This window comes from Grus americana, chromosome 21 (assembly GCF_028858705.1).
Source record: "Grus americana isolate bGruAme1 chromosome 21, bGruAme1.mat, whole genome shotgun sequence".
Classification (NCBI taxonomy): Eukaryota; Metazoa; Chordata; class Aves; order Gruiformes; family Gruidae; genus Grus; species Grus americana.
Genome location: NC_072872.1, coordinates 2,221,875 through 2,234,745, shown reverse-complemented (window position 1 = coordinate 2,234,745; position 12,871 = coordinate 2,221,875). Strand labels below are relative to the sequence as shown.

General features: G+C 41.6%; 1 protein-coding gene across 6 annotated transcripts in view; it reads left to right on the top strand.

Annotated features, from left to right (window-relative positions):
• The window catches only part of UBR4 (ubiquitin protein ligase E3 component n-recognin 4), a 78,668-nt gene that overhangs the window by 14,157 nt on the left and 51,640 nt on the right, over positions 1-12,871 (top strand). For all 6 annotated transcript variants that reach the window (XR_008580076.1, XM_054849287.1, XM_054849286.1 and 3 more), the window contains exons 20-42: positions 243-375; positions 780-859; positions 1,491-1,619; positions 2,064-2,246; positions 2,473-2,595; positions 2,685-2,914; positions 3,570-3,694; positions 4,263-4,360; positions 4,484-4,641; positions 5,343-5,552; positions 6,558-6,659; positions 7,528-7,628; positions 7,824-8,022; positions 8,254-8,442; positions 8,791-8,854; positions 9,048-9,239; positions 9,868-9,938; positions 10,076-10,223; positions 10,765-10,992; positions 11,216-11,386; positions 11,500-11,682; positions 11,850-12,008; positions 12,624-12,776. Coding sequence is in view for 5 of the 6 variants with exons in the window: in XM_054849287.1 (XP_054705262.1) it covers positions 243-375; positions 780-859; positions 1,491-1,619; positions 2,064-2,246; positions 2,473-2,595; positions 2,685-2,914; positions 3,570-3,694; positions 4,263-4,360; positions 4,484-4,641; positions 5,343-5,552; positions 6,558-6,659; positions 7,528-7,628; positions 7,824-8,022; positions 8,254-8,442; positions 8,791-8,854; positions 9,048-9,239; positions 9,868-9,938; positions 10,076-10,223; positions 10,765-10,992; positions 11,216-11,386; positions 11,500-11,682; positions 11,850-12,008; positions 12,624-12,776 (3,429 nt within the window). In the remaining variant the exon portion in view is untranslated. The remainder of the gene's footprint in view (positions 1-242; positions 376-779; positions 860-1,490; positions 1,620-2,063; positions 2,247-2,472; positions 2,596-2,684; positions 2,915-3,569; positions 3,695-4,262; positions 4,361-4,483; positions 4,642-5,342; positions 5,553-6,557; positions 6,660-7,527; positions 7,629-7,823; positions 8,023-8,253; positions 8,443-8,790; positions 8,855-9,047; positions 9,240-9,867; positions 9,939-10,075; positions 10,224-10,764; positions 10,993-11,215; positions 11,387-11,499; positions 11,683-11,849; positions 12,009-12,623; positions 12,777-12,871) is intronic.

The following is a 12,871-nucleotide window of genomic DNA, read 5'->3' as shown; positions in this document are numbered from 1 at the left end:
ATGCCAGTGTTTTGTGCATGGCTTTTTCAGTTGTTGGAAGCTTGAAGCTGCTCACCACAGAAGAAAAATCATCAGATAGAGTCCGGGGCTTCCCTCAGAAGCTGGGAATGATTGTTTTAGCAATAGGGTTGTTTGTATTTTCTGTTTTTTTTTTTTCTGGCGGTGGTATTTTTCTCCCCTACCCCTTAATGACAAAGATGCCATGGGTAATTTTTGGTTTGGTTGTTTGGTTTTTAACTTAGGTGCAATACAATTTGCTGACTCCACCCATTGGCTGGGTGAGTGGATCCCAGGACAGTAGCAGACGAACGTCTGTCCCACTTTATCATGCGTTTAAAGAAGTGGAAGAAAACTGGACCAAACACTGTTCATCAGGTAAGAAAGAAATGTAGAGAACTTTTTATTCAAAGATTTGCTTTTACAAATAAGCGAGAGCCTTTCCTGTGCCCTGGTGTGGGTAACATAGTTACAATAGACAGATAAAAATGCACATAATGCAAACAAAGTTTTATTAAACAAAATCATTGTTGTCTAGGAGTATACTACAAGTAATTAAAATAAGTGTGTATTTATTATGCCAGGATTGTATAAGTAGGAAAACTTTGGCTGCATATACCATGGGTATAAAAGCACATGTAATGTGTCATGGAGCTAGCTTAGTAGAATCTGATACTAGTCTTAAAATGTGAAAGGTTGTAGGGATGGAGGAGAGCGGATAACACAATACTGCCTAATTAATACTGTCACTTTGAACATTATTTTCTGTCCTCGCATTCCAGACGCAGTTCCACAGCCCAGATTCTACTGCATCCTATCTCTAGAAGCTTCTGAAGATGATCTGAACCGTCTAGATAGCACGGTATGGGGATTTCTGTGTTCAAGACCTTTCTGTAAGCCTTGAGGGCCACGTTGATTTGACAGGTGCCAGGGAAGAGAGACAAGAAGGCAAGATTTGATGAAGTAGCGAGAGCAGAAATATTTCACCAAGCAGAGATAAGACTAGTGGCCGAATAAGGTGATAATGAGATTCCTTTTTGTGGCCAGTTAGGTGTCAGGGAGGTCAGTATGCACAATCTACGAAGATGTGTTGGACTGCTTGTAGTAACACTTGTGATTCCAATATGTATGCTCTGACAGGGCGCCCTGTCATATCCACGCTTACTTTTCAGTGCTGCCAAAAGATCCGAGACAAAGACACACAGCATTAGAGTTGTTTTCTCATCGTTTTGCTCCATGTTCGTCCTGAGTTTTGTTTTCTCACTAAATTTTTTGTCATCGAGGTTATGGGCTGCTTCATGCATGCTGCCTTATAACCGGTTCATTGGTACTCTGGGGCAAGAAATACTTGACAGAACTCACTTCCTCAAGTTTTATTTTGCATGGTTTTGCTCTGTGGGTATTCTGGATGTTTAAGAGAAGAGCTTGGTTGTACATAAACACAGAGCTGTGCAATTTGCAAAGCAACCATCCTGACTTGTCATGTCTTGCAGGTTTGTGAGGTCCTTTTCTCTAGGACTATGAAGTATGATGAGCTTTACACAGCCCTGACTTCATTACTTGCAGCTGGATCACAGTTTGATACACTCAGGAGGAAAGAGAACAAAAATGTCACTGCACTGGTAAGACTGTAACGTTGTCTGTGTTGAGGAATAACAAGTTTTTAAACTTAGTATTTTTGAGCCAAGTATTTAACCAAAGTGTTCTGGTTGGAGTAATGGGGAACTTAAAAATCCCATAGCTAATGGTAGTGTGTGTGGTAGTGGTACATCTCCTATGAGTTTTTAATTCATAACGTGTTTTAGACTTGCTGTATATCCTTGCTAATTGCAGGAGGTCTGGCTAGAATATGATCAAGCAGAAAAATTTTGTATAATCTTTCCTTTTTCTTTTCTCGCTCCTCTTTGTTGCATAATTTGTTGTATAATATGGCAGAAATTCAGTCCAGTGTATGTTCATCTGATTCGGCACATCTACAGGAGTCTAGACTCTATAATGAGATAATTTCAGTAGCTGTAATGATGGAAACTGCAATTATTAATTTGTCCAACTGTACTTTTGTTTAGGAAGCCTGTGCACTTCAGTACTACTTCTTGATATTGTGGCGGATACTAGGGATTTTGCCTCCATCCAAAAACTACATGAATCAATTGGCTACGAACACACCAGAGATGAGTGAATGTGATATTTTACACACGTTGCGCTGGTCTTCCCGGCTGCGAATCACATCTTATGTCACATGGATCAAGGTAGAGCCTCATCTTTAGAGGGGTGTTTTGTAATGTTTTTGGCAGTAAGAATGTCAGTCTCTTGTTCTTCCCTGCTGACTGCACGTGGGATTTGTTATGTGAGCACGGTGGTGAGAAATGGGAACTTGTGTCCGTGTTTTCTAAAGTGTTCTAGCCTGGTAGTTTGCAGAGTGGTTAATTATAGAGCACTTTTAAAGTGTGACAGGTCTTTTTTTGGCATCTATAGGATCACCTTACCAAGCAGGGCATGAAAGCTGACCACGCTGCTTCTCTCATTGAGTTGGCCTCCAGCAAGTGCAGCTCAGTGAAGTATGATGTGGAAATAGCAGAGGAATACTTTGCGCGACAGGTAAGGTGGTGTGGATGCAGTTGTGCGTATGGAGCTTCTATTTTTGTGGAATGATTTGCACTTACTGTTCCATCTCTTTATATTTTAAGATATCTTCTTTCTGTGGTGTTGATTGCACAACTATTCTCCAACTGCACGAAGTTCCCAGTTTACAGTCCATTTACACCCTTGATGCTGCAATTTCCAAGATTCAGGTTTCTCTAGATGAGCACTTTTCCAAGCTAGCTGCAGAAACTGATCCACAAAAGTCTTCAGAGATAACCAAGAACCTCCTGCCTGCTACGCTACAGCTTATTGACACTTACGCTACGTTTACCAGGTACAGCCCTTAGGATCACTAGTAGGAATACAGTTTGCTTCTGTGCATAGGGCTTGCTTTGCATTTTGTTTGTTGTTTTCCTAGAGGTAGGTGCTTTTTTTTTTTTTTATCGTCCAGTATAATTACTCTAACTTATGTCCCCTAGAGCGTCTGTTGTTTTAAAAGAAAAAAAAAAAAAGTAGCTTCTCAAGCCTTGTATGTGAAGTTGTTGTTCCTAAGTAGCCTCCTTGTCTGATCTTTCAAGACTTTCTTGCAAGCTTGCAAAACTAGCCTTTCCTCCAAAGATGGAACCTCCTCTTACCACTCTGTCAGGTAGTGCTACTTGAGGTTTTTTCACTGAGATAGTATTGAGACTGTCAGACCATCAAGAAAGAGAGGGAATTTAATTCTTGCATTAAGAGTCTGAAGTCTTCTAAACTCTTGTTAGAACCTATGTGGAAGAAAGCAAAAGTAGATCAGCTTTTTCTTTTGAGTGGGTGCTTTTCCTGGTAAGTAGCTTAGAGGAGATAAAAGCCCAGAACTCCCTTAATGGTATAACACGAATTACGGGGCAGAACTTCAGAAGTTTGCTTTCTTACCTGTCACTGTATTGACACACTTAGTTCTGAAATGCAGAGCTGTTTCCTGAAATGAGTCCTTTCCATCCTGAATGCAGATCTTACTTGCTACGGAGCCTCTCTGAAGAGGGCTCCACTGAGAACAAACCCTCTGAAGAGAAGCTACGAGGTTATGCTGCTGTCTTGGCCATCGGATCCAGCCGTTGCAAGTCTAATACTCTAGGTGAGGGTACTGGATAGTTCACATTTCCTTCTCTCTGTAGGTGAAGCTTTCTACAATGTGCAATTTCAAAGCTGTACGCTGGCTAAGGTGTTCTCCACCACTTTGTTCAAATGAGTGCGTTAGCCTGTCAGCAGCAGACTGGGAAGTCTTTTCCTTTTAGTATCCTAACAACTAAAAAACTTGGGCAAACCTTGAAAGAGTAACTATCTTGTGGGTTTATCTGAGTTATTGAAATACTTTTATAGCCATGTTTGTGCTCTGGTGGCGTGACATAGTAAGGGGAATTATGAAACGTTGATATGTGGAAGACTGCTGTGAATTAGTATTTTCGCCATGTTTCCTGTTGTTTAAATAAAGTAAAAGAAGCTGGGAAGCTCTTGCAAACTTTAGGGATGATTTTGACTTGTAGAAAAGCATGAAACTAGCCCTCAGTAGAATTACAGCTCAGCTTAGCTACAGTTGTGTCTTAATCAAATAATCTAATTTTAAATAGTGTTGTAGAAGCATTCCGGTTTTCAATAGGAACTATGAAATTACTTGGTGACTTCTGATTCTGTATTAACTGCAGGTCCAACACTCGTTCAGAACTTGCCATCAGCTGTGCAGACATTGTGTGAATCATGGAACAACATTCATACAAATGAGTTTCCCAACATTGGCTCATGGGTGAGTCCAGCCTTGTGGATCGATCTGGTGCGATCTTAAGGCCATAAATTGCTGGGAAAGGCAGGCAGCGTGTCTTTCTGTTAAACGGTTCTGATTTCTGTGCGTGTGTGTCTCAATCCTTAGCGCAACGCCTTTGCGAATGACACGATCCCCGCAGAAAGCTACATCAGTGCAGTTCAGGCCGCCCACCTCGGTACTCTGTGCAGCCAAAGCCTACCTCTTGCAGCTTCCCTAAAGCACACCCTTCTCTCCCTGGTCAGACTCACTGGGGATCTCATTGTGTAAGTGCTGGGTTTTATATCCCGTTCTTGCTGTATAGATCTGTCTGCTCTTCTGAATGTCTGTCTTCATCAGACTGTTCAGGTGCAACACTTAGTGAACTGGAGCTGTATTTCAAACTAAGCCTTTAACAGAATTACTTTGTGTACAATTCCAAATGAATGAAAAATAGCCTTTCTGTCTTGATCTGATATCTCTAAAAGTCAGACTCCCTGAGAGAAACCTTTAGTCCTTTTTGTTAAGTAGGGACTTGAAGAAATGGGGATATAATCTGGGACAATACGGATCTAATTAATTCATTTGTGTTTAGTTAACGTTCATTTGTGTGATGTTTCCAAAGCATAAGGAAAAAGTGAAATGAAAGATAATTTTTTACCAGGGACTTGCTCTAAGATATTCTGAAATAAAAAAAAAAAGTTGTTGACAGTGCAGACAAGCCCAGAAGCCGTACTATGCGATAGCGTGACTGCCTAGGAAGATGTAACTGTATAGATGCAAAAGTAACGTGTAGAGTTTTCCTAACGAGGACTGTTTTTCTGAGGGGAAAACTGGCTGGGTCAGTGTATCCCAGCTTTCTGAAAAGGGTTTCCTCACTGACTTCCATCCAGACTTGTGCCTTACTTGTGTGACTTCTGCTTTATCCAGTAAGAACGTTCTCTGATGCATCGTGCAGAGAATTAACTTGTTTGCTTTTTTTTTCAAGCTGGTCAGATGATTTGAACCCACCACAGGTGATTCATTCCCTACTGCCCCTCCTTTTGGAGACCAGCACAGAGAGCGTGGCAGAAATAAGCAGCAACTCCCTCGAAAGGATCTTGGGCCCTGCAGAATCAGATGAATTCCTGGCACGTGTTTATGAAAAATTGATCACAGGATGCTACAACATACTGGCCCATCACTCTGATCCAAACAGGTAACTGGCTGCATGGCTTATAGTTCTCCTCCAACAAAGCTGTATACAAAGAATTACTACAGGATGTTTAAACATCAGTGTCGGTCCTTGAACAGCACAACGAAAAGGCAAAAAATCAGCTTATTTTTATCTGTTGAAGACTTCTATACTTGTAGACTAAAAATACGAGATATTCTATTCACATTACCGGAATTTTCAGTGCTGCTGTTCAGGCAGTGTGGATTTTAATAATCTCGAGTAACTCTGGATGGAGCATGTATATATTTGGATAGGTTTTTTATATAAGCAAATAGAAAATTAAGTAAATACAAGCACAAAATCAAAGCTGAAGATGCCGACCTAACTTGCTGTATATTCCTTTGTCTCTGTTGTTGCTGTTTATAAGGCTGGCTGATCCCTGCTTTATCGTAGCAAACTAGCCAGAGTTGTGCTTCCCACCCCTTAGTCCCTGTGCATAGAGGGAATAAGCTTGATGCACAGATGTTGATTCTAGCCATCTGAAACATAAAACCATTAGGCATGATGATGTTGCATCTTTTCAACACTGATCCTCTCTGGATGGAAGGTATTCAGAGGGAGATCTACCGCACCTCCTGGTAGAGAATGTAAACATAATTGGATTTTACTTGCGGGATGTGTTGTGGAGTGGGGATGAGCACAGGAGAGAATGGGGAGGAGTAACACTAAAAGAGACTTAAAGTGTAGAAAGAGCGACCACTTAGAGGAATTTGTAATGTGAGAAGTCTGAACGATTGAGTATTCTAGGTTTCTGACTGTGTGACTTGTCTACAGCATCGTGTGCCACTTTTTTTTTCCTGAACATTTGCTGGTGTTTATGTATGTTTATTCATCAGTTATTTTTCTCTTGTCTTGAAAGGAGAGATGCTTTCAGCTATTGGAAAGTTTATTAAAATTGTATTAGCAAAATCGAGCACTTCTTGGCTCTCAGAATTGTTGAAATTGCTGTTATATATTCTTATTTAATATGCTGCTTTTCATCCTCAGTGGCCTGGATGAGTCCATCTTGGAGGAATGTTTGCAGCATCTGGAGAAACAGCTGGAGAGCAGCCAGGCCCGAAAAGCCATGGAGGAATTCTTTTCAGAAAGGTGAAGTCATCCTGAAAGTCATAGCTGAAGAACTTTATTTCTCTTCCTTTTTCTCTTAGCTTGTCACTGTCAGTACCTCAGTGATGTTAAAGCAGGAAAATACAGAACTGTGTATTCAAGCAGTGCAGGAGAGTGTGAAAAGACTTTCTGTGTGGGAGAGGACCGAGGTCTTTGTCACTAAAAATATTTGACGAGTCCTCATCATGATCATCAGTGGGGAATCTTGCAAGATGATTGTTTTGTCAAAGGCATTATAAGGAGGTTTTTGAGAGGTGCTGGTCTGTAAGGCAGTTACAGATCAGGTTGCAAAATCTCAAGTTCTTTCAGTGCTTCCTCAGGGCAATAGATTGATAATATTAAGGATGGAGGTGGGATGTGGGCCCGACTTAGAATTCTGAAGACAAATTGTGATGGAAACAGCATAGCACAACAGCAGTGTTCTGAAGAGATATGAGAGTGAACTGGAGGAAAGTTTTTCTCTATTAGAAAGCTCACCATTGTCTGGTTTTGCTCTCTACTTGTTGAACAGTTCAAAATTGAAGCAGTCTGGTGGCTGTACTTTGTTAACATGGAAGGGAAAAATGGGCAAGAAAATCTTGGATTTTGGTTTGGAAACCGGTAGAGGCCCTTTTGTGACTTGATATGTGGAGAATACTGACACGCTACTCGGGAGCTTGTGAGATTTACAAGTTTTAGTCTGAGCTAGGAGTTTGCTGCTTGAAAGCAGTTTCGGTGGCTTGGCTGCCGAGCAACGTTAATACAAACTATTGCCAATCTTAAATGTGAGGGCAGGTATAAATAAATGCAAGTGGAACAAAGGAATGGGTCATCTTTTACCAAGCTGACTTAATTTCCCCCCTCTATATAGTGGAGAACTGGTCCAGATCATGATGGCAACAGCCAATGAAAACCTCTCGGCGAAGTTCTGTAACAGGGTGCTGAAATTCTTCACCAAGCTCTTCCAGCTCAGTAAGTGCTTGTTGAATCTCTTCTGTCCTGCTTTTGTCCACCTTGTACTGTTCTTGTATTAGCCTGCGATATGAAGATGCATGAAAGAAAAGCTGTAAGAGGAAGTGGAGTGACAGCTTCACACTTTTAATGGAAAGCCATCTTCAAACATGTTCGTTGTAGCATCTGTCCCTCACTAGGCATTTTCTCCACCAGCTGAGAAGAGTCCCAACCCCAGCCTGCTCCGACTTTGTGGCTCTTTGGCTCAACTGGCTTGTGTGGAGCCTGTACGTCTCCAGGCCTGGTTAACCAGGATGACCATGTCCCCACCCAAAGATTCAGATCAGCTGGATGTTGTGCAAGAGAACAGGCAACTGCTGCAACTCCTAACAACTTACATTGTTCGGGAAAACAGGTAAAGTACAATCTTTGTAGTTTCTTTTGTGTGCTGTTCATTTCTTTTGTTCTCTAGATGTGCAGATTACTTGTGAGTTGCTGATGGCTTCTTGTTGTCAGCTTTCAAATGAAGTGATGGAGGATTGCTCTTTGCCCTGAAGGCATTGCTGTGTCTGTGCTCTTCCAGTCTAGCTTAGCTGTATTTCAGTGGGTGACATATTGTGGCTGAAACTTTCTTCTTTTTGATTAGCCAAGTCGGAGAAGGCGTGTGCACTGTTCTACTGAGTACTCTAATACCAATGGCAACAGAAATGTTGGCCAACGGCGATGGCACGGGTTTTCCTGAACTGATGGTCGTGATGGCAACTTTAGCTAGTGCAGGACAAGGTGCAGGACACCTCCAGCTTCATGGTGCTGCTGTTGATTGGCTAGGCCGATGGTAAGAGCAAACTGTGTACTACTGTTCGGTCATTTCCATCACTTTGACTGATTTTATTTTTTTAATTATTTTTTTCCCCTGGTAATTTGGGGACAGAAGTTCATGTTTACTGACATGTTTATTTTTTAGTTTGTTGTTCGGAAAATAAAGTGTCTGAGAGAGGCTGATCTGTGTCCCCCCATTAAGAACACCCATGTGTTTTCTTTGTCTTTTCCACTCTCGATGGTTTAATTACTGCATTTATACATTTCTTCTTGTTAATCTAAAGCAAACTGAATGCTTGAAGCTATTGATGAGAACTGAGCTTATACTTCCCAAGGACTGTAATGATCTTCTCTTGTGTTACAGCAAGAAATACCTGTCACAAAAGAATGTAGTAGAAAAAATGAATGCTAACGTCATGCAAGGGAAGGTAAGACACATGACTGTTGCTTAATTTGCGGGAATAAATCTCAGGCATGAGCTGTACCAGCTGTCCCGTTTGGTTTCATAGTGGGAGTTTTAAAGCAATTTGGTTAGGGGGGCTGTTCTATTTTTCCTACCTTATAGGAGCTATTATGGGATCTAAGAACTGCCTCTCATTTTCATTCATCTCTGCTTCATAGCACGTCACTATCCTGGAGTGTACGTGCCATATTGTCTCTTACCTGGCCGATGTCACTAATGCACTGAGCCAGACCAGCGGCCAAGGACCGAGTCACCTTTCTGTTGATGGAGAGGAACGGGCGATTGAGGTGGATTCGGACTGGGTGGAAGAGTTGGCAGTGGAGGAGGAGGACTCTCAAGCTGAAGATTCGGTAGGCAATAGACACAGTTACTGCTGCAAATGAGATGAAGATTTGTTTTGCAGCTTCCAAATCAGAATTACTCCGGTTATAAATTAAGATTTTGTTGTTGTTGTTTGTTCCTAATGTGAGACTGAGTGAAGAACCCTAGTTGTCAGATCTGGAAGAGAATATCTGTCATTTGTGCGTAGATCTTTTCACTTTGTGCTGTCAACAACAGTTAAAAGTGGTGGGGTTTTTTTAGAAAACAAAAAGGAAGAATTGGAGTAAGATGGATTTGTTCCTACTGGTTTGTTTGTCAATTACTAGCTTTTATATCAACAACTGACTTACATTAGGCTTTTAAGTGCTGTTGGGTGGGGGGAAAAAAGCTGTTATTAATGCATTATTTAAAATTTGTCATCCCAATATATTATTTTTGTTGCTTTTTTCTTTATTCAGTCTTTCGAGTTGCTATAAAATGTCACCATCTCCTCCTTCCATGTGTTTTGATACCAGCTGCCTTCTTTTAGCTAGGTGGTGCTAAAACTTGCTGCTCTTAAAAATGCACATTTAGTGTCTGAGGAATGCCTTCTGTACCGTGTGCCTTTACTGTAGTCGCAGTTAGAACGCCTTTCTAAAACAACTTTCTTCTTGACAGGATGAAGATTCTCTTTGTAATAAACTCTGTACCTTCACCATCACACAGAAAGAATTCATGAATCAACATTGGTAAGAATCTCAAACTTGTGTTCAGGATTTCAGACTGATATTTCTGGCCGTCGAGAAGGAAATGGTCTGTGGACTGCGGTCCGTGGAGCCTTCCCGAGGCACTGCCTTTTATAACTCATGTGGCTTATTTTGTGCAGGTATCACTGTCACACTTGCAAGATGGTTGATGGGGTTGGTGTTTGCACCGTTTGTGCTAAAGTTTGTCACAAGGATCATGAGATTTCTTATGCCAAATACGGATCGTTCTTCTGCGACTGTGGAGCCAAGGAAGATGGCAGTTGCCTGGTAAAGTGTCTTCATGTCAACATACAAGCTGTGATTTCTGGAGTTTCTAAAGTGTTAGCAGAGATTTCTCTTCTGCAATAAGTTATGTCGTGATACGAGTGCATAAGAGTCCTAAGACTGGAAGGCCTTGGCTTTATAATGAACCCTCTTAATTTACAACTTGCCTGGCAATTTCTGTTTTTTGCACCAAATAAGTGCATTGGCAAATCTCTGTCCTAGTGACTACTGGGATTCCACCTGTCTTTACAGAATTTGCAAGTTAGCTTAAGCCGCACAGCAGTCAAATACCACCTTTTCCCATGGCTTCCACTGGAAGCAAAGAAAGTAACTTTCTCTTAAATATGAAAGTTTTTCTAACACTTGGGTGGAGCATGGCATGCAGGATACTGTTTTGTGAATTCTTTAGAATCGCGTTCTAAGAGAATTGCACTCTACTTCTGGAAAATTATGTTGATCTTGCTGCTATTGCAATCTGTATTTGTTTTGTCAGTGGTACAATTGAGTCTGGTTTGGGCTTTCAGCATTGCTGTGTCATTCGCAGGCTTTGGTGAAGAGAACTCCCAGCAGTGGTATGAGCTCTACCATGAAAGAATCCGCCTTCCAGAGCGAGCCCAGAGTGCCCGAGAGTGTCATTCGACATGCAAGCACCTCTCCTGCAGAGAAAGCCAAGGTCACCATCAGTGAGGGGAAAGGCCCTGATGAAGAAAAACCCAAGAAGAGCAGCCTGTGTAGAAACGTTGAGGGCTGTCGAGAGGAATTGCAGTCCCAGGTATAATTATCAACTGATTGTTAAAAGGAAGATGGTTTATGATGAGGATCTTAGGCAGACTGTGTTGGCTATCAGCCAAGTTGCTTGATTTTTAGGCTGCTGTTTATGATAAGAGGGATCATAAAAGTGGCATCAGGCTTTAAAAACCAGTTGACGTGCAGCTGTTGTGAAGACTCCCAACAGGAGTGTCTCGTGCCTCACTTGCCATATCTATTTCTTGTAGGCCAACTTCTCCTTTGCACCTTTGGTGCTGGAGATGCTGAATTTCCTGATGGATGCCATTCAGATAAACTTCCAGCAAGCTTCAGCCATGGGGAGCAGCAGTCGTGCACAGCAAGCTCTCAATGAGCTGCATACTTTGGACAAGTCAGTAGAAATGACAGATCAGTTGATGGTATGATACTAAAGGGGTTATTATGAGTGATTAGATTATGGCTAATCATTCATTAAGTGGAATTACTTTTCAACAGAAAAATTTCAGTGATGTGCTTTTGTACAACAACTCAGGTCCCAACTCTCGGCTCTCAAGAAGGTGCTTTTGAGAACGTCCGCATGAACTACAGTGGTGACCAGGGCCAGACGATCCGGCAGCTGATCAGCGCTCATGTGCTGAGGCGGGTGGCGATGTGTGTGCTGTCGTCCCCGCACGGACGTCGGCAGCACCTGGCTGTGAGTCATGAAAAGGGCAAGGTGAGTCCTCTAACTCTGTAGGGGATGTTGGAATGTAAAGGAAAATGAAAAGAGTTCTTGCAGCAGAAACAGTGAAAACTGCAGGGACACAGTCAAAGAGCTGAAATTGAAACACCTTTTTCCCCTCAGTTGTAAAATTGGGTAAATAAGTTCCTTTTGTTCTGCAGATTACAGTCCTTCAGCTCTCAGCGTTGCTGAAACAAGCAGACTCCAGCAAAAGAAAATTGACCCTTACTCGCCTTGCATCTGCACCCGTTCCATTTACTGTACTGAGCCTAACCGGAAATCCCTGCAAGGAGGATTACCTGGCTGTGTGTGGACTGAAAGTAAGTGCCTGACAAACCCTTTCTAGGCACTTGGAAGTGTCAGCTCAAAACCAGCTGTGTTTCCTTCCTCTGAGGGGTTAGCACAGGGCTAGCTCCAAAGGTCTGTCATTAATTTTAGCTCCTGAATCACCTTCCTACTAGATACATGAAGTAAAAGAAGCAGGACCTATATGAATAATATAATAAATGAGACAGTGCCTCAAAATAATACTTCTTACTGTATTTAGGCCAGTTTAAGACAGGAGTCAAGGTTTAGTCATGTGAAACTTAGTGTTTTAGAACTAGTCTGTAACAGCTAGTGTTTTCTAGCCAGAACTCCTCTTTTTTGTATTCTCCCAGATTTAAATTCAGCTTTCACAGTGCAGAATCCACAAATCTATTCTTTAGCTAAGAAACAGCTGGACTCTGTGGTTTTGGTTTGGTGTTTGTTTTTTGGGTTCTTTTTTTCTTTACAAACTTTCATGTCATTCATCTTAAATGCAGGAATTTTAAATTCTTACTCTATGAATCATTATTGACGCTAAGAGGAATGCTGGTTTTTCCACTCGGTTCTTGGCTTCAAATGTTTATAAACATTTTGTTCTAATATTTGACCAATTTTTTTCATTGCTCCAGGACTGCCACGTGTTGACATTCAGCAGCTCTGGATCAGTCTCTGATCATTTGGTACTTCATCCCCAACTAGCCACGGGAAATTTCATCATTAAAGCTGTGTGGCTGCCAGGATCTCAAACAGAGCTTGCTATTGTGACTGCAGATTTTGTGAAGGTATGTTTGGCCATAAGCCATTGATGATATGTCTTCTTTCAGACATTAGAGTCTGCATCTCTGTGGAGCTGCATGTGGAAGAATAATGTTCTTAA